Genomic DNA, 20,280 nt, shown 5'->3' with positions numbered 1-20,280 from the left:
CTACATATTCTCTAATATATAAACGAATAAATGAGGGTATATCTCTCTTAGGACGTATGTTAGACTCTAAGTATAAACAAAGTTTATTATCGTCGGCCAATGAGTGTACGGATTCCATGACTGCTGTACATAGCGATATTTCGTTGGATAATATATATGTTATTATACATATGATAGTTGAAAAAACTGCAGGCACCTCCCGATGACCTATGATCTACCATCGTTTAACATCGTTTTTTTGTATTAATATTTTTCCCTACTGTTCAGTTCAGTTTACAGATTCAATTGATAAAAACTGGCAAGAAACACGACAGATTTTTTTAAATAGCTAATTTATCTAAATTTTGAACTTATGTACCCAGGTGTCTATATCTAACACATGTATGAACTATTATTGCCATGCACTTCTGTCATTCAAGTAATCGTTTAGACAATTGAATATGCTCTTTTGCTACTTGGGCTTTGCTCAATAAATATGGTTTAACAGATGTTTTGAATTTATTTAAAGGCAATTCCAGTCAATATATCTTTCAGTATCTTATTGTATTTTTTTTTATTTCAATATGAATCATTATTTTTTATACCCATTCCGAAAATCATCCAATGGATATTAGGAAATAAATATTTACCTGTCTGTAGCATTTACATTCTGTGCATCAGGCGGGAGCGGTGTATTAGTCTGCCGAACGTGACGAAAGAACGAGTCGCCGGAATGTAGGTCTGGTACACCGGGCGCTCGACGCACCCTGCTTCCACCAGGGGTCGTGAATGTACCGTACATACGTTTTATTAGTGCTTTGTTCTCGTCTATGAAGTTCTCGATTTTATCTCTGAAAGTATATGTTATATATCATTAGTTATAGCAGAGGTGCTAAACTCAATTATGTAGAAAATCATTAAATTTACCATGTGTAAACGGGCCAGATACAAATAACAAAAATATACTGGATTATTCTAACATTTAATTTCAAATATATATGCAATCATGGATATTATATAGTGGATACAGCCCAGGGGCCGGATGTGGCCACGGGGCCGTATCTTTGACATGACGGATTTAGAGAATTATGGCCCAGTTGTTTACTATTCCGACCTGCCTGTACCTATAAGATCATGAGTTCAAATACGAGTATGTTAAATAAATACTAAGCGCACACACCATGTCTTTTTGAGGGTATGTCAAGTGTACTACACCATTTGGGATAACAGTCGTGACAATGCACCTACACCTCGTAAGCCTAGCGGTTCAGCACACCGTTTCACTTCCGATGGTCGCGGGTTCGATTCCTCGCACGGTACCAACATTTGTATTCATGAGTATGATTGTTTGTTTCGGTCTGGGTATTTTCAATGTTTGTTTTGTATATTTTCTATGTATATTTACGAAAAATATTATCTATGTATTCGGTAGTCTATCAGTTGTCTAGTAACTATAACACAAGCTCTGCTTAGTTTGGGACTAGATGGCGTTGTGTGAATTGTCCAGGCATAATATTGTAATTTTAGTATTAGGTCGTAGTTGCTCAAGGATATTATAATTGAATTCTGCGATTAGAAGTTCATTTCCAAGTTGGGCGGAAAATACCTACCTATATATTTCGACAATTATTATTTAATATGCTAATTAAGCTTTCGTTGCATAAGAAATACTTCCATCGTGAAAAGTTGGTATGAAACAGATATCCAAAGAGCAAAAACAATTATTAATTAAGAATTTGCAATTTTTATTATGGAATAAATAACAAATTACTATACGCCAGTGTATAGGGCATATCTATATATACGAAATGAAACCCGTCATACCAAAATGAGCATCTCAATAGTACACTAATATCCTGCGCGTATATATAGGTAGATACGCGTGACCAACCATCGGACTTCAAAGGGTTGTTACAGAATATTAAACTTCGCATATATATAGGTAGAGACGCGTGACGAGCCCTTGGACTTCATGGGTTATTATAAAATATTAAAATTGTACTTACAAAGGGTATGCACTGCCAGCAGTCGGACAGTAGAGCTGGTAGTTTCGTTTGACGCATGGTATGCCTCTGACAACTTGACCTTGTAACTCGTAACCCAGTGCCACGGAGAGCGCAGTCCACAAGATCTGAAATGATTACATAACACATCTTAAGAGCTGATTGTGATTTATTTTATGAACATATTCACTAATTATCACAATTTCTATGGTTGCAAAAATTTCATATTAAAATTATAAGTTTATATTTATAAGTTACTTATTATTATTACAGTACATTGTATATAATATATCTAAAAATACGTATAATATAAATTAGTCAGTAAGATTTATTGTAGACTAGTTACCCCGGCTCGGGTGCAGCTTATACATATAAAATCTTCGCACAGGTGTACATGTATTATACATATAAACTTCCCTCTTGTATCACTCTACCCATTGCTAAAAACTGCAATAAAATCCGTTGCGTAATTTAAAAGATCTAAGCGAATAGACAGCGGAAGCGACTTTTATACTATGTAAAGATATTAACCAAGTTCTATTGCATCAAAATAAAGTGTAAATTTAGTAGGTAGATAACATCTAACTATCAAACGGTAGGCTATATTGTTACTATTTTATGACGCGTTTGTACAGCATGTAACAAAACACGATCCTATAAATCTGAATAAGTTACTACACGTCTCACTATAACAAATGGCCAAATAGAATGTGGGAACAAACTGTTATGTATCTTGCAGTTTAAATTTTATAACATTATGCACGTATTACGTTATTACACAATGTAAACTCACACTTAAACGATTTAAGCTGAATAATTCCATGTCCGGCACTGGACAAATTTTTAATTAACACGTCCAGCTACTGTACTGTGTGTTAATTAACTGAACGAATCCAAAACAGATAATAACCGAAAAAAGATGTTACGCTCTGTACAACTTCTTCAATCCACATTGAGCGCTACACGTAGGATGAGTCTTAAGATATATCCTATCGTTCCTTTATATATTCATACAAACGCGCCCATAATTCACCACTTATTCATGGTATTTTTATCATGCATACAAATAGAAAGATGCCTATGTTGTATAGTGTAAGTAACGCTAATGTTAATCAAAATTCAATATAGGCAATTCTGCAAAACGTACTCGATCGGAATAAACTTAAGCTTTCCTATGAATATATTTGTATTCAAAATACAATTTCTCTTATTATTCAGACATGCATGTATAATCGAATTAGTTAAAATAATCCATTGCATTATAAAACGACGGAAAATTGGATCGCATCATTAATTTAAGCAAGAGCTAGTTATTTAGCAATTCTACAGTTCACCAGTAGGTATACTTTAGAATCAAGTGTGTCAATAACCTTGCATAGTACGAAATAAATTTACATATATTTTTAAACATAAAAAATAGCATTTGGCGTGCAGACTTCTGGCGCTTAAACATCATTGCTGATGATTTATTACATTTTTACATCTCAATGTACTGGTTTTTGCGTTACATTTGCAATGGTAAAGTTCATTTCTTAGGCACATCTAAATAATATTCCGATTTTTATGATGTTATGGACAATCTATTTAATTTTTATCTGTCTTCCGACTGCCACTATAAGGCCAAAAGTAATTATTAAACCGAGAAATACAAATTAATTACGCCAAGTATTTGAGTATTTAAATATCACTCTAGATGTTTCTTACGATATAATATCATAGAACCTCATGTGTTATTTTAATCGGAGTGACTTAATGACTTAGGGAGGTAACATAATTACATCTTGAGTTGTTCGTATGTAATAATAGCATTTTATTATTGTTTTCTTGTACACGTTTATGTATAAGTACCAAGCTAAGTTAGTTCTTCGACTTGTGGCGTACTGATAAGATATATTAATTTATATCTATTATATATTATATTTCCTAGGTAAATTGATGTGGGTATTGTAAAAATAAAATTCTTTACCTACTATTTTTTTATGTATCAGATTATGGAATGAAAGCGCTTATACTGGCGGGGCTCCAGTGGAGGATGAGCATGAGGTCAGGACAATTGACTGACAGTTCATTGACCCCATCGTTACAAATTCTCCAGGAATTCATCACGATGATTTCCAGAGGGATCATCGTGGAGGCTAACTTAACTTGGTACATTGCTATAGAGTAATTATTTAACATTATTATCAATCCCTTTCCCCCTAATGGATAGTTATTGAATTATTACTTACCTATTTAAAGATAGTCGGTAATATGTTCACGCGTATCAATTTAATCTATCAATCACTGATCTCTTTGGATAATAAATGGTTCACAAATCATTTAACACAGATTAAGTTACCTACGTCAATTAATTTCGCCATTGGACATGTTAACGAGGCGGTTCAAACAGTCTCAGGTCTATTAATTAGCAATCTTGTATCATTGCCACTATTAGATAATGGGTACATCATGTGACTATTAATATTTTGTTCTGACTCGCATTTATTTATAGCTAACACGTACAACAATTTGTTTTAATTTCAATCTTAACTAATATTATAAATTCTTGTATATCAAAATTTGTGAGAAGAATGACATTATCTGTTGTAAACAGATAATGTCATTCTTCTCACAAATTTTGATAAATTCATCTGGTATCTGTTATTGATGCTAATTATGTAATACTAAATAATGTGTATAATTTGTATAAGATGCTGATTAGCTAAATAAATTAAATAAAAAAGGTTTGTAATGTGTCCCGGCCAATAAAAAAAAATAGTTATTATATAAATGCTAACTTCATTCTTATACTTATAACTTGAGTACAGAAGAAAAATAATACTAAATTATAGGTATAAACAAATAAGGCAAATATACCTTTTCGACAGGTTTTCTACATGAAGTAGTCACTTGTATTGTCAATTCTTTGATATCGACGCGAAAAGCGGTAAAAATTATAGCTTATACCTTCTTAAAGGACCCCCAACCTACTTGCAATTCCTTTGATGTTACGGGTGCTCATTGGCGGCGATAATCACTTACATAGTCTTTGTTTTTCTCTATGCTATAAAAAAATCATCCCAGTATATCCGAAAATATGTTCAACGTGGCAAGGTGCGTTCCACCACCTTCCACCTTCTCAGACTAGTTTGTTATTATTGTTTTCGTCACATGAAAGTCAGTCAGAAATGTAAATTTAAACACTATTTTTTATTTTGGCAGGATTAGAATTCACAGCGGTCAGTATCATGCGGCTTAAATCTAAGTTATGACGCTCTATTTATACCATACAACTAAAAAGAATAAAGATACATTAGAGGCTATATGTTTACGAGCAAATATATAATCTACAGTACTAATATTTTTTGCTATTGTTCGGGTTTAGTCATTTGTTAGGTAAGTACTTAATTGGCTATTTTATATGCGGCCCACGGTATTGCAAATCTTTGTTGTTTATATTAGATATTTAGCCAAAATAGTAACAATATCGATTGCGCTAAAGTTCAAACTTGGATATGAAAATACAATCAACGCATTTGAACAAAACTCCGTCTTAAAATGCGTCAACTCGTAAATACTGGCATTTTGATCTTAGTCACAAAAGGGTCATTGTTTCAATAGCTACACCTGATTAATAAAATGTTCTTATAAGGTTAAAGATATTTTGATTACCTATGTATATGTAGATGCTAACGGAAACTTTATATATAAAAATATAAAATTTTATCTACGCGGAAACATAAAAATCGAAAATCGCGTGCATTATAACTACGAAATAATTGTTTATTATACTTGTTGTATCAAATTAGAGATTGTAAGAATGAAAGCTATCGATTCTCTACCATATACTCTGGTCGGGTCCGTTGACAACAATCATAAAATTACTAACAATAATACCATTAAGAGGAAACTCGGACACTGTTTTTTCATAGAAAGGTATTCTCCTTTTTTGTTATGTTTTCCTATTTTTGATATAATTTAAGAAATAATATAAGTTGTCAAAATCACGTTATTTGCTGAATTCAAATCATCATAAACAATTCATATAAAATTGACAAATGAAAATATCGAGGCGTAGCCAAAGGCCTTCCTGTATTATTCTCGAAATTATTTAATATTTGTCAAGTTTCAGGATCTCTATGTACTAATTAAAAAAAAAAACAGATATTTCCGAACCGAAGTAAACTGCAATTGTTCCTTTCGCTTTTCTTTCAAGGAAATATGGGGCAGTTTCACACTGCCCCATATTTCATGTCATCGAAGAGAGATGTGTCCACTGCTTGGGCAGGCACTGAAATCTAGCACTACAATGTCAAATGAAATGTATCGAAGTCCGACTTTCGCGGAGGACCCCGTCTGGCACTTGTAATTGGTATAAATATTACACCTGCATAAACCAGATATGTATATATATATGGTCAATATTAATTTATATCTATTCATGCTTTATCAATTTGAACTATATTATGAGGTAATTGTTCGTCAATTAAGTTTATTAATTACTAGATACTCGCCCCGGTCTCGCACACACATGTATTATATTTATAAACCTTTTTCTTGAATCACTTATCTATTAAAAAAAAACCGCTTCAAAATCCATTGCATAGTTGTAAAGATTTAAGAATACATAGGGACAGGCACCGACAGCGACTTTATTTTATATTATGTAATAATTACGTGCACCTATGATGAAATCAAGAGTAAATTAAATTTGCTGCTGTATATCCACTAAATATCTCTATCATAGGTTAATTAAAAACTGATGAACTCTACTAAGTTTCATTCATTGTTTTATCGATGGAATTGTGAAAAACAAATCCTTCCTTGGTCCCATTGTTTAGTTGAACCACATAAAATTGGATAATTACGTTTTTTTCTATTCATGACAAAAGTTTGTTGACATTTGGTGATATGGTCCAATGAATTTATACTTTAGGTACAGTGTATACATCAAGTTCGATTCTGAAATATCATTCTTTATGTATTCACAGATATCAAAAATTCGATTAATTTAAATATTTAAAAATAATATGAAATATAAAGGCAATTTTAAACGCCATTCATTAAATTTATATATGTGATTTTGGGCTAATACATATATTATTTTTATATTCCTGCACACATAAAATATATATTAATAAATAATTTATAGAATTGATAAATTAATTTAGCTTTTGTAACATCAATGTAAATGTGAAGTATCTAGTTTAGTAGTGATGCATACTAAACTAGATATATGTACAAGGTATAGAAACAAGGACTTTAATTTGCATGAAGACTTTTCTTCATATAAATTGAGGTCCTTGCATTGTCTATTTGTCCAAAACCGAAACTTAACAAAGTAGAGGAAGAAATAATAAGAATATAAGAAATAAAATAATAACAAAACTCTAAAAACATAACAACTAAATTAGTTCACTTACTCTAGAAATAACCAATTAAGTAATAATATATATATATGTATATATATTGTACATAAAGTTGAACTATATAAAAAAATAGCCAGATCATTTTAGACAGTAGTACTAGTTTGTACGTCACTAGTTTTCAGAAAATACTAACACGTATTTTGGTGTTTATAATATTTTTTTTAATGTTGAATAACTGTCAATTCTATCAAGTACCTGTCTAATATTAAAAAAGGTGAATGCTCTACCAATTATATCCAACTATCCACACAATATTAGGTATAAATTTTATTACGTTGTCCACACGGGACGAATATCTTATAAATCGGTCACGTATCATGTTTTATCAGTGCTAAGCCCACGCGTGTGAGTCAAGCCTTCAGGGTTGACTCACATAACTTTAGACTTTAGGTATCCTATATGTTAACTTATCTAGAACACTTTCATTTATGTAGAGCTAATTTAAAGCTGCCTTTATGTTTCTAAGTTTTTATAAGTTTAATCGCGCACAACCTTAGTAAGTTCTTCATTTGACTTAGAGATTTCATACACATGAACAAGTAATTATTCCAGAGTAACATCATCAGGCAGTGGTGTAATAATGCCTTTTATGATTAGTCACACAACTTTTAACAATGGTATAACATAGTAAATGTAATTAATATCATAATTGTGTTGAAATCCAAATTACCAACAGACTGCACTGATAACAAATAGCCAAAACTACTTGCGCTAGCAATACTGAAATACTCTACTAACTGACCTGAAGTACAATGTAGATTTTTCCTCAGGTAATTGTAAAAAAAAAGATTCTATTCTCATGGGAGCAGTCAATGCAGAATATCGAACGGGGTTATGTTCGGAAAAAGATGTATGAAATAGAATAGTCTTAATGAAATTCGTTTGTGAATTCGTTTGCGATTCTAAGCGTGCATACATTATTCGCTCACTGCATGACAGCCCTGCTTGAGTGGTTTAGGTGGAACTCACGTTTCCTGCCGACCTACGCCGTCGCAATTCTAATATTGCGTCCGAGTTGAATAAGATCAGAACAATTTACTGTTTAGAGAAGCTAAGTTAGGATATTCATAGCTACAATACAAGCGGGTCCTTAGAAGTACTAAAACTTAATTGCATATATTTAGATATACTTTTCAGATAGTATTTTAGACTCGATTTTTCAAATCAAAAGAGAGTTTTTTGCTTTAAATTTAATCACGATTTCCGTCCTTCTGTTGTTAAGTCATGGAAAGGTAATTCTAGTGATAATGTTCGTTCACCTTATATTTCATCAACGAAAACCTAATGGATCAGTCATTTAACCGTGAAAAGGCAATAAACAGACAGATGGACAAACTTTCGTAGTTACAATATTACTTTCAACGAATATGGGGATAATTCATATTACACAAGAACTCTGCAATGTAGCTAACCTACGTCCTAAGTCTGTATGCAAATAAATTGCACTGCGCATGTTTGTTGATTGTACTCTTCGTCACGGCGTTTCAAAATACAATTAACACCTATTGGCTGCGTGATCAAATATGCTATCCGTATGGTGAGGGAATAAGAATACAATGACCATGTCATACAGTGTCTCATTTACCAAGGTAGATTTTCCATAAAGTTATCTGCGTGAGTAACTTTGTCTCACTTATTTATAGTTATTTATAATCCTTTATTGCGCGAATTGTAAAAGCAGATACATTAAAGAAAAAAGAAGGTAGGTACAGAAGGCGGTCTTATCGCTAACGCAATCTCTTCCAGACAATCTTAGGTAAGAGTTAAACAGTTAACAAAATTAAAATTTAAGCCATTAAAAAAATATATACTTATGTATATAAATTACTTTGTCTCTTTGTCACTTATTTTGTCTTTGTCGCTTATTTCTGCCGCTTCGCTAATTTGTTTTAAGCCTGTAATGTCACTAAAATTACGTGGTACGTAGGTACGATACTTTAGTCTTACGAGTATGTATAATGTAAACAATAAAAACATTAGAAAGAGTTTTACGTGTTACCTTTACAAGAGCAATTAAAGATTTTAGTTTAAATTTATAATATTTTTATTTTTATCTGTAGTTCGATTTTTAAGATATATTTACCAACATCTGTGCGTTTTGTGGCAGTCTGTTTTAGCCTATTTTCGATCAATTTGCCGAAGGTAGGCTAATATACGTAGCTATATAATAGACAAACAACAGAAGTAATAGTTACTTCTATTATTTGGTGTCTACTCATGGCTACAAAATAAAACGTTACCATAAAATGGCATTTTATTCCATCTAACCCCGAAATAAAACGGAAATAGGTATCATGTTATTTTATCGTGATATTTCAGAGTAAATATAAACCGATAACATAAAGCTTCTTTACATTGAATGATGTCGTAAGATTGGTACTAAATCTATACCTATTACCTACTAGTTACTGGCGAACGAGCTCAAATTGAGTCGTTGATACATCTAATTACTTTTCTACTTTGTTGCGTAGCGAAGTTTCTGAATTATTGATGCTAGTTAATAAAGTGATCAAAATATTTGTAATACTGCAAATAAGTTAATTATAAAACTAGTTGATATATATATTAGAGGCTATGATTTAGTTTTCGTGGACTTAGTATTTCCAGTACTTTTTATAGTAGGTACATTTTATCCATACTAATATTATAGAAAGCATGTCTATTTATTATCTATTCACGAGTAAATGATCTTAATAAAATTTGACGTGAAGATAAATCACGAGTACGAAGTCGGAACACACTCAGTCGAGCCGAACAGTAATTATACTTAGTTACAAGTATATTTGTTGCATATCTATTGTATTCATATAAATACAATAGATATCATTGATATAATATATCCAGTAATTTTAATTTATAAAAAATCCGTATAATATTTTTTTTGTAATTTAAATATGTTAATGGCCGTTATAAAAATCGGACAAGTATTTATTTAAATTAATTCATTTCATTAAAAAAAATCCATATTATATCAATTATCAGCGAGTAACATAAACCCATAGTTTTTCACGAGGTCAGTACCTTATTATGCAGCCAGTTACCCATGAAATTTTCTAAACTTCTTACAGGTTATACAAAATAATTAAAAATAGATAACGTACCGGTATTTGGTAGAAGGATCCATTGGCAACCGTTGGATACGACGTGAGGGGAACTACCGGTACTGTCCCATTTCTGACAAGTATAGGCCCTTGAAGTGGTGTTATAGCTGGCTGACCTGAATCTGAAACTGGTAATAAACAAAAATCTTATATTTCAGAAGTAAATGTTAAGATATCTGTAGCCTGTGCTTATAACTTTATACAATAAAAATAATGCCGTTTCTATTAAACATAAATTTAGTTGGCAAAATGCAGTGTTAGATTGATTGGTGTCAGTAAATATAAAATGCGAGTATAAAACCCCTTTATAATATTAAGATTAAAAATACATAATCATAAATAGAGATTAGTAAAGTTTGAATTGATTTTCAAATTCTTATATAATATTAGGTATACGAATGAATGAATAGATTTACTTAATAGTCATTATTTAGACTTGCTATGTATAAGTTATGAAAATAAATAAATATATATACTTTACCCCGTCCAAAATACTTAATTTATATTAGACTTTATCACGATTGGATGAGAAATTAAGACGCCAAGAGACAACAAACCAACACTTAATCTTTTTGTACATATATATATATATGTATACCAGTATATATATATATATATATATATATGTATAGTAATAGTACTTTTTTCTTTGTTACACACAAGATCTGGCTTGTTGTAAATATTAGGTATAGTTGTTAAAAATTACTTTTAAACTGCTTTAGTGAAATCAGGGTTTAGTTCAAGGCTTGAGCTGCGCAAGAGCATGCCCATTTAAGGACAATACGATATTTAGAAAAGCCTGCTGATGTCTCACACCTATTAGTAGTTAAACAAAACTTCTACATACTGCATTAGAGGCATAGATAATTATTTATATAACCACGACACAAATTACGATGTTGTGTAATATAATATGTCACTAACTATAATACAATGACATAGTAAGCAAAGCCAGCCAAATAACTGAATATCAAGTAGAGTTTCTAATATTAGTCAATTTATGAATGCAATATTGAAAAATAATACAAAAAGTTCCGCAAATAAAAACTGTAGACAAGAACAATTTTACATACTAATATTTTAAATCTTAAAGTGTGTCTATCTGTATGTTTGTTATACTCCGAAACAAATTGACCGCTTCTTATGAAATTTTATGTATTTGGTAGGTAAACACACTCCGATGTTTTTTATATCTCGAGGACAAAAAATTTAATCATTCACTATTGAAAATACATCATTTTCACTCTTCTACCCCTCAGCACCTATTTTTAATAGCGATATTTAATTATAAAATGCAAAGTAACGTTTGCCCGATCCACTAGTTTAATATAAATACTTGTTGTTCATAGCAGACTTTCCATTGGGTGACCACTTGTTTAATTTACGTTAATTGCAAAGAGACACTGTCTGATCTATAGTATCAGTATTACTCACATCTTAGGTATACCAATTTAAATAACTGGCACAAAGAACTAACCCAGTTTGAGACCATAGTAAGGTCGGTATTTGAAAGGGCTGCGAAGTATTTACGTGATATCGACCATTCGGTTTATTACTTGTTGTTGTCTGTAACCTACTCTATAATAAAATAAAACAATTACTTAGAAACTTCATTGTCTATGATTTGAGAGTTTTCAGACTTATAATAATATTTTACTTATAGCATAGACGCTATATAATATGATAATAAACATTGTCAAGAAATGGGTAATTTTTTTGTATAAATGTTTTTTTTTTATAAAAAACACAAATATACCCAATATTTGGCTTGTTTTTCAGTCATTTCGTATTTTGATCAAACTTTTATATCTTATAAATTTCAATCAAAATTTAATTATTGTGTTAGGAAAATTTATTTTGTTAGGTAGGTATATATTATTTTATTAATATATTATTAGTATTTTTTCTTGAAAAATAATTGTTTTAAATTGGATTTAAGTAGGTATAAAGCTCGTAATATTTAACATTTTATTAATTTTTTTAAATTCATGTACATTTTTGTTATAACACGAAGATATAGTATAACCAGAATATCCATTAAGTACATTGTTACAATATCTTCATTTAACGGCGTAGGTCGGTCACGAAATGCTTTCTCTTGGCGGGTCAAGGCCGTTTTCGATCTCATTATTAATTGATTGCTCACAACTTGTTCATGTTACACATTTTATAACTGTGTTGTAACAGATGAGTTCAACTTTAGCATAGTCGCATTTGATGATTGGAAAGCACTTCGAGGTTATTTTTGGCCTTAGTCACAAAGGTGTGGTGATGGTCTAATATAATGTGCCACTCCTTATCATCCTTAGTATGTCGTAATAGGCGACTAATGGAGTAGTAAAGAATAAAACAAATGGTAGAGTAGGAAAACTCGAAAAGTACAACTGTGTCCATGAATACAAGTATGGTTTCTTACCAGTACTTTTGTTGGACAATAAGGATAGGGATTAAAAAGGTCACGTGCGTAAGTGCCAAAATATGCTAAAAGTGAATGAATAAACACATAGAATATAGTATATAAACCGATGACTCTAGATTTGTAATGACACAATTTTTATTACAGTTGTACAATTTTGATTATTAGTAATGTACTTATTAATTAACGTCGGTTTATTTTAATAGACGTTGACGACCTTGGTGGTCTAGCACACCGCTTTACGTCTGATAGTCGCGGGATCGATTCCTCGCACGGCACAAACATTTTGTATTCATGAGTATGATTGTTTGTATCGGTCTGGGTATTTTCTATGTATTGTATTAGTTGTCTAGTACCCATAACACAAGCCTTAGCTAGCTTGACTTGGGTCTAGATGGCGCTGTGTGAAATGCCCTGAGATTATTATTATTTATTTTAATAGGTAGGCAAATGTCTCAAAGTATTGAACTGCATAATTTGGAAATAATTACATGTAGTAAAACATTTAAATTTGTGAAAGTGCCAGAATGAGTAAGTAAGGAGTGCCAGACTATAATAAAAGTTCGAAAGTGAAATCAAGGTGGAAGTTCTTGTTTCCAGTGACAGTAAACAGTTACATTATATTGCAATATATACACGACATAGGTACTTAATTAATGAAGCCTTCGATATTTTATGCGACATCATGCAATGAATAATATAGTAGTCATGTCGCATAATTTGCTCAAACTATATTCATAAATCATAGGCACCTATGTTAGTTTTTAGTAATTGATGTAATTAATATATGAATAAATTACATTCATTGACTTTAAAATGTAGATTCCGCATAAATTCGTCTGCCAGTGTTTTAATAACATTACAAATTTTACAAGATTAAGAATTAATTTCATATGAGATGAGAAAGATGTATGAGAAAGATGTAAAGTCAGATGGGACAAGTTATTGGGTTCCATAAAATAGCTATGTTGATTGACAACGGCAACCATTGGCTCATCTGTTATACTTGTGAACAGGTGCTGCTTGTAGGCTGCTCTGCTCATTGTGACTGAATTATTTTGTTACTCAAATAAATAGTTCTGTTAGTTAGTCTGTATTCGCACAAAATCTTAAATACAGTCCAATAACATTTGTTTAAAAATTCAGACTGCTCATTTTTATTTCATTGAATGAAAGGTAGAATAAAAATATCATTAAAAAGTGCCTGTATTCAGTTCATATATAAAGAAAGGTTATATATATATATATAGACATTTCACAATCTATTTATAACGGTATCTATAATAGATATGTAAGTATTTTATTAGCTGCGAATAGAGGCTTAGGTGTGATGCAAAACAACTCGAAAGCGTGCTGAGATTTAGAGTGCTCCCTGTCATGATATGATAGCGTTAATCTAAGGTGTCATTTGTAATCTAGTCTATATAGTTTAACTATATATATATTAGATGGAGATCCTCAACCAAATGAGAAAACGAAACGATACTGTCTGTTCATTTAAATTAATAAGTTATGATACATAGCTTAAATCGGTATTAAGATTTTCTCTGATCAAATGTACTTAATTTTGTATATTTTTATTGTATTATAAACGATATTTAAAAATTGCATTTACACGTTATTATAAACATTAATTAAATTGATGATAATAAAGCTGTGCCCGCGGTTACACCCTGAAATTTATAACCTGTCTGTTACTCTGATGTATAAACTAGATATATTATTGTAAAGTTTAATTAAAATCCATTCAGCAGTTTCTACGTGAAAGAGTAACAAACATCCATCCATCCATCCACACTTCTAACATTTTAAGTCATAACAGAGATTTAGTGAACGCTAAACGCTACGCTGAACTGACAAAACATACGTATACTCCTTAATCTATATTTTTATAATATATATATATTTTTTTTTTATTTAGGTCTATATACTTATTACAGTGATACTATCTATTGAAGTAGTAAAATTTTATAATTATCTAAAATATTTATTTTTTATTTCATTCAATAAATTGGTTATGACATCCGTATTGTACGTTTTAAGTATTTAATTACCAAGTAATTTTGCATGCATTGGCATTGAAAACATGACATTGTAAAGATTATGGAATATTTTTTTAGTCACATAAAATGATAGTGATCTTTATGGGCGTTATATCACGTTTGGCCAAAGTTTACCGTGTTTATGTCCTGTGTCAGGGCGATTGACCGAACCTGATGACTCCGTCATTTCCCTATTTTTTATCTTATTACCACGATTTTATATACATATGATATTCTCTACATGAAACTTATTACTGCCGTGTTTTACTAAGGTTATACTAATATATATATATCAAAAAGAACCCTAATGTAATATTCTTGTATAAAAATTCGTGGTGGATTTACATTGTGGTTCCAAGAGGATGGCGACTGAGGTGTCCATATACCTAATCATATAATAACGACATAAGTAGAAAGTGAGTTATTTCCTTTTCGTTATATGTATATAAAAATAGTGATATTGGTATATAGGTATGTGGAGATTAAGAGAGATTATTTTTTGTGATGTATATATATTACAGAAAATAGTATCTAAGAATATTTTAGAGTTAGAAAAATGAGAGTATAAACGTCAGTGCGTCAGTTTAAGTTTACTATTGTACATGTAAAATAAAAACATTTTTTTTATTATTTTGTAATTAGATCAATCTTGTTTCATTTTGAAGTTGAATAATAATTAAGACACATTTCTAGGACTCGACAACGTTTATGTTCGTATATCAATTGCTGCAGTAGAGTAGCCATTGTCTATTTGGCATTGGCGTTAAAGCGTTCGAAGGCCTCGCGATAGACCCAAGATATAGGCACAAGCGACTATCCAAAATGAAATTCAATAATTGAATTAAATTACGCATAATATGATAATGATAACCTACAAAATAAAATTATAAAATAACCTATAAATATAAAGTTAAAATGTCCGAAACTACGACAAGGTTAAATAAACAGTGGGCTTTGGTTTTTTGTTTAACTTCTGTTTACATTAAACGTACTTATTAAATATGACATAGGCAAATAAAATACAAATACTTACGAAAAAGTACATATTTAAAAATATACTAATAAGATACTTCAAAAGGAATTACAAATGCTAAGTATAATCCAGCAAATAATTTAAATAATAATTGCAACAACCCGATTTCTAGTAAAAAATCGAAATTTTCTAAACTGCCTCAAAAGACGATACGGGTTTTATAATCAGTGATCTAACCAAGTGAATAATGACTGTGAATACATAAACAAAAGATATGTAAATACAATATTTAAACATGACATTATATAGATATAAAATAGTACAATCAAGATCTGATAATACAATTTTTCAACTATTTCGCAACTTAGGAAACGAAGGTTTGCATTTGAGAAAAGATGCACTCGAGACTCGAGACTCACGTGTTTATGTAATCGTAAATTATACATTTAAATTAGTAACTTGCTCATTTTATACATTTATGTAAAAGTTACCTAATATACCTACTTATTTATGATAAATTATTATAAAATTGGAAATTATAAACGTAAGTTATTATTTTTAGTATTGCATTATTAAAAATCATTCACGTCGTCTATAATTTTAAATGAATATTATTAAATACTATATACCTATTTTTAAAAAGAGGTATCGTAAAAGTAATAATAATATAAAAGAATAATGTCGCTCATACTATATCTATATTATTATATATAACTGATAGGTACTGTACCTACATAGCGATATGTATATCCATATAAAGAAATACCATTATAAATAATAATAGCCATAGTATTGAGAACTAGGAAACAGTCTTAGAAGAGGTTTAGAACTTCTGTATATTTTCTTTGGTTGTAAGAAGAAGGCCTAAAAAGAGATGAATGGACTGTTTTGAAGATCATATGCCAAGCAGGGGAGTACATAACGAGATCAGACGAGATAACTGTAATGAGAACAGAAATTAATAGAAGAGAAAACATATATGATCATAAGCTCGCCAAATTGTACAATTTTACTTAAGTGCAATAATAATAATAATATCCTAAATGATATGATACAAGAGAAGGATGATGATGATATCCTCGTAGCACATGTAATACGGTAATATAAAAAGTAAAAAATGTTAATGCAGGTGCTGGGTTCTGTATCCACCACACTGAGAGTCTATTTCTTGAATAATAATCTGTTATAGCTTTATTCATTGTATTTCAATAATCGCTTGTGTCTAATACTTATTATTATAATTTAAGAACAGGTTTAATTGTCTTGATTGCTTACTCGCACTCTAAACCATAGACTATACAAATTTTGCCAGAGGCAGGACTATGAAAATTACTAACGCAGTTACTAAAATATTCAGTTTCAAACAATTTAATAGTTACAGTTTATGTATATATGCTATCTGTCAATATCAGTTACCAAAGAAAGAAATTATGGATAATTACACTTTCTATTTCAAATGACAATAATCTAACAAAGAGTGTGCACTATATATTCTTAATTATTTTCACAACTAATAAATAGTAATGAATGAAAAGAATGTATTATATTAAATTTTAATAATAAATTATACGTCATAATGATTTGTAAATTAAGACACAGGCCAAATGCAGTATAAAATAAATATATTTACCAGGTCCAGGAACATCATCATAGTAATCATCATCGTAGTCAAGAACGGCGTGGAGTTGCGTTTTCCCGCCGGGGCTGCCACTTTCCACTTTCGTAAAACCTCGAGGTCGTTCGGGTGGTGTTTGTCCAATGCTACCACTAATACTTCCCGTTTTTGTTTCACCTTCATTGTTCGGTCTCTGCGGCAACGGAGCTGCCGTAGTGACAGGTCTATTCATATAATTATAGTTATTAACATTTTGGTTCGAATTTACATCGAATCTTCGACTAGAAGGGGGGGCTGACGTTGTCACAGTCGTATATGGCGAGTCCGCATAACCCGGATTGTAGGAAGGGTGTTGCCCATTTTGATTAAGTCTCCTCTGTTCATAATCGTAATCGCCACTAGGATCATGAATGTACTGTCCCGTGTTATCGAATCGATTCACTTGTTGCACTCGTTGATTTTCTATCTGTATGTCAAGTCTTGTGTTCTGTTGATATACCTGTGAGTGCAGTTGACCATTGTATGGATTATGTGGGACGTCATTGTGTGGGTAATGTGTAAACTGGTTTGGGGGTGGAAGGTAGGCGGAACCGGCTCGTTTTCGAAGCTTCGATCGCTTTTGTTGATTAGCTGGTGGCGTAAAAGGTTCATTTGGAGATAGTGGGTAGTCGGATTGTTGTACTTCAGGAGAATAGAGCAAGTCGTCAAGATCGACACGCAACGGTGTCGAGGAAGTGGTTACAAGCGCTGGTGTTGTTGCGGAAGCTGCCGCCAGCGTGAAATTTGCCAAAGCCATTGCTTATTCAGTCGGCATTGGTGCGATATACCAACTCACTAAGTCAATATAATGCACGACGGACGTCACAGCTACACTTGCATAATAATGTAAGCGTGGGATCGTCTAGCTGCGCGAGCGTCTTCTCATTGTTGTAACAAGGGACACTGCACTACACAATAACTCACAATAATACACACGCGTCCTGGATTTTATCTGAAACAATGGAAATAGATCTATCATTATTTTCATTCACATGCCATTATTTAGGTACTACTCGTATTTACTTTACTACCTATAGTACTGCTTAAAAAATAGCATCAGGAATCAATTATAGGAATCAGGTTATTTAATGATTTTTTATAAACGGCGATAATTTTATTTGTTCTCACTTTTATACAGTATCTTGTGGTTTAATAATATTTTGATTATAATTTGTATCTCTCCCTCTAGCCTTAAGCTCAAAAGTTTTATGAAGGCACTACAATGATAATGATTGTATATAAAATATGGCATAAATAACAATAAACGAAATTAATGAAATAAAAATTTCAAATATAAATTAGGAACATTTATTTTCTATTTTTTTTTTTATACAGTGTTTCCACTTTTATATATTTTTTATCATATTGCCAATATATTTTTTAGTTAATTTATTTATTTTTAAGGATGATAATAATCTTTACAATATTTCGTGTAGTTAGGGTTAACATTCCAACTCAAAATCGTTTAATATGTCCATATAATTTCAATATATTTTAGCCACATAGGAGACGTATCTATGTGGATTAATTATTGTTTTATATAATAACAATTATATCCAACGTCTATTTTAGATGAGAACAACTGGCATTTATCAGGCGACCTTATAAGTATAAAATTATTACATTTAATTTAATTATTTCTATGCATCCAATAATTAATATGTCCAGTCGAGTTTCGTTGACAATCAGATATAAAAAATATTGTCCTTTAATCGCTCATAATTTATCGTCAATAAGGGTTTGACAGACGTGAACATCTCATATCATGTGAATTGTCGTTTTATGACTGGATTTCCCCCCAGTTTCGTGATATCCTTGCCACTTTACAAATGGCAGTTTGTTTGAAAGGCGCGAATCGTGATGCGATCCAAGTGCCGTCAGCTTTTAGTGTAAATCTGGGGAAACCCGATACATTACAATATTTTATATAACTCTTGTATCAAGTAACAATGAATTAATTTTAACATCAAATTTAACAACCGTGTCATTTTTTTTATAAAGATCTGTGGAGATACGAAGTCTAAAAAATAGATTATTTTTTAACAATATTTACTTGTCGTTATCATATTTTTATGAGTCGGTTAGAAGAATTAAATTGCAATAGTCTATTTATTTAATTTTAATATTGTTTATTCATAATTGCTTACTTATTCATTGTAATACATAAATAATACTCTATTTTTCCAATGACTAAATTATTTTTAAGTATCAAGATTCTGTCCTTCCCATGCAAAACACTGAAATTATAAGTTCACATTCAATTTATTTGCAGTTTAATTACTAAAAACTAAACAAGTAGGTATCTAATTCTACGACCTAGTAGGTTATAGATTCTTTAATATTTAGATTTTTACCAAATTAAGATAATACCTATCCTAAAGAAGACTATTAAATATTCTATTTACAATTGACATTACATTTGACAAAGTTCGTCACAACTAAAGCAGTATATGTGTAACAAGATTTCAGCGGAAATTTTGGCAATGCTTCGTGCTTATCCCTCACGTTTAATTCTATGTACTATCGCCGAAGAGCATCTAGATCACGATGCGCCGGCGCATTCGTGGGAAATAACCATGAGAACTGTGAAGTAGATGAAAGAATGGTTATTAATGTTATCTAACAGTCAGGTTAATTGATACCGTCTTGCGAGAATCAGGTGTTATTGGTTTCGATTTAGAACATCGTACTCTTATAGCTTGTT

At 31.0% G+C, this 20,280-nt stretch overlaps 1 protein-coding gene across 1 annotated transcript in view; it reads right to left on the bottom strand.

Moving 5' to 3' along the window:
- The window catches only part of LOC131851371 (protein spaetzle 3), a 33,525-nt gene that overhangs the window by 3,023 nt on the left and 10,222 nt on the right, over nucleotides 1-20,280 (bottom strand). Inside the window, exons 2-5 of the mRNA XM_059201864.1 lie at nucleotides 17,553-18,528; nucleotides 10,492-10,619; nucleotides 1,986-2,110; nucleotides 630-830 (exon numbers count right to left, since the gene is read on the bottom strand). Coding sequence (XP_059057847.1) covers nucleotides 630-830; nucleotides 1,986-2,110; nucleotides 10,492-10,619; nucleotides 17,553-18,333 — 1,235 coding nt within the window. The 5' untranslated portion in view covers nucleotides 18,334-18,528. The remainder of the gene's footprint in view (nucleotides 1-629; nucleotides 831-1,985; nucleotides 2,111-10,491; nucleotides 10,620-17,552; nucleotides 18,529-20,280) is intronic.

The sequence above is a fragment of the Achroia grisella genome, unplaced genomic scaffold (genome assembly GCF_030625045.1).
Source record: "Achroia grisella isolate CSIRO2021 unplaced genomic scaffold, CSIRO_AGI_Agris_v1 utg782, whole genome shotgun sequence".
NCBI lineage: Eukaryota > Metazoa > Arthropoda > Insecta > Lepidoptera > Pyralidae > Achroia > Achroia grisella.
The sequence above is the reverse complement of the archived record's forward strand: the minus strand, read 5'-3'. Positions and strand labels throughout refer to the sequence as shown.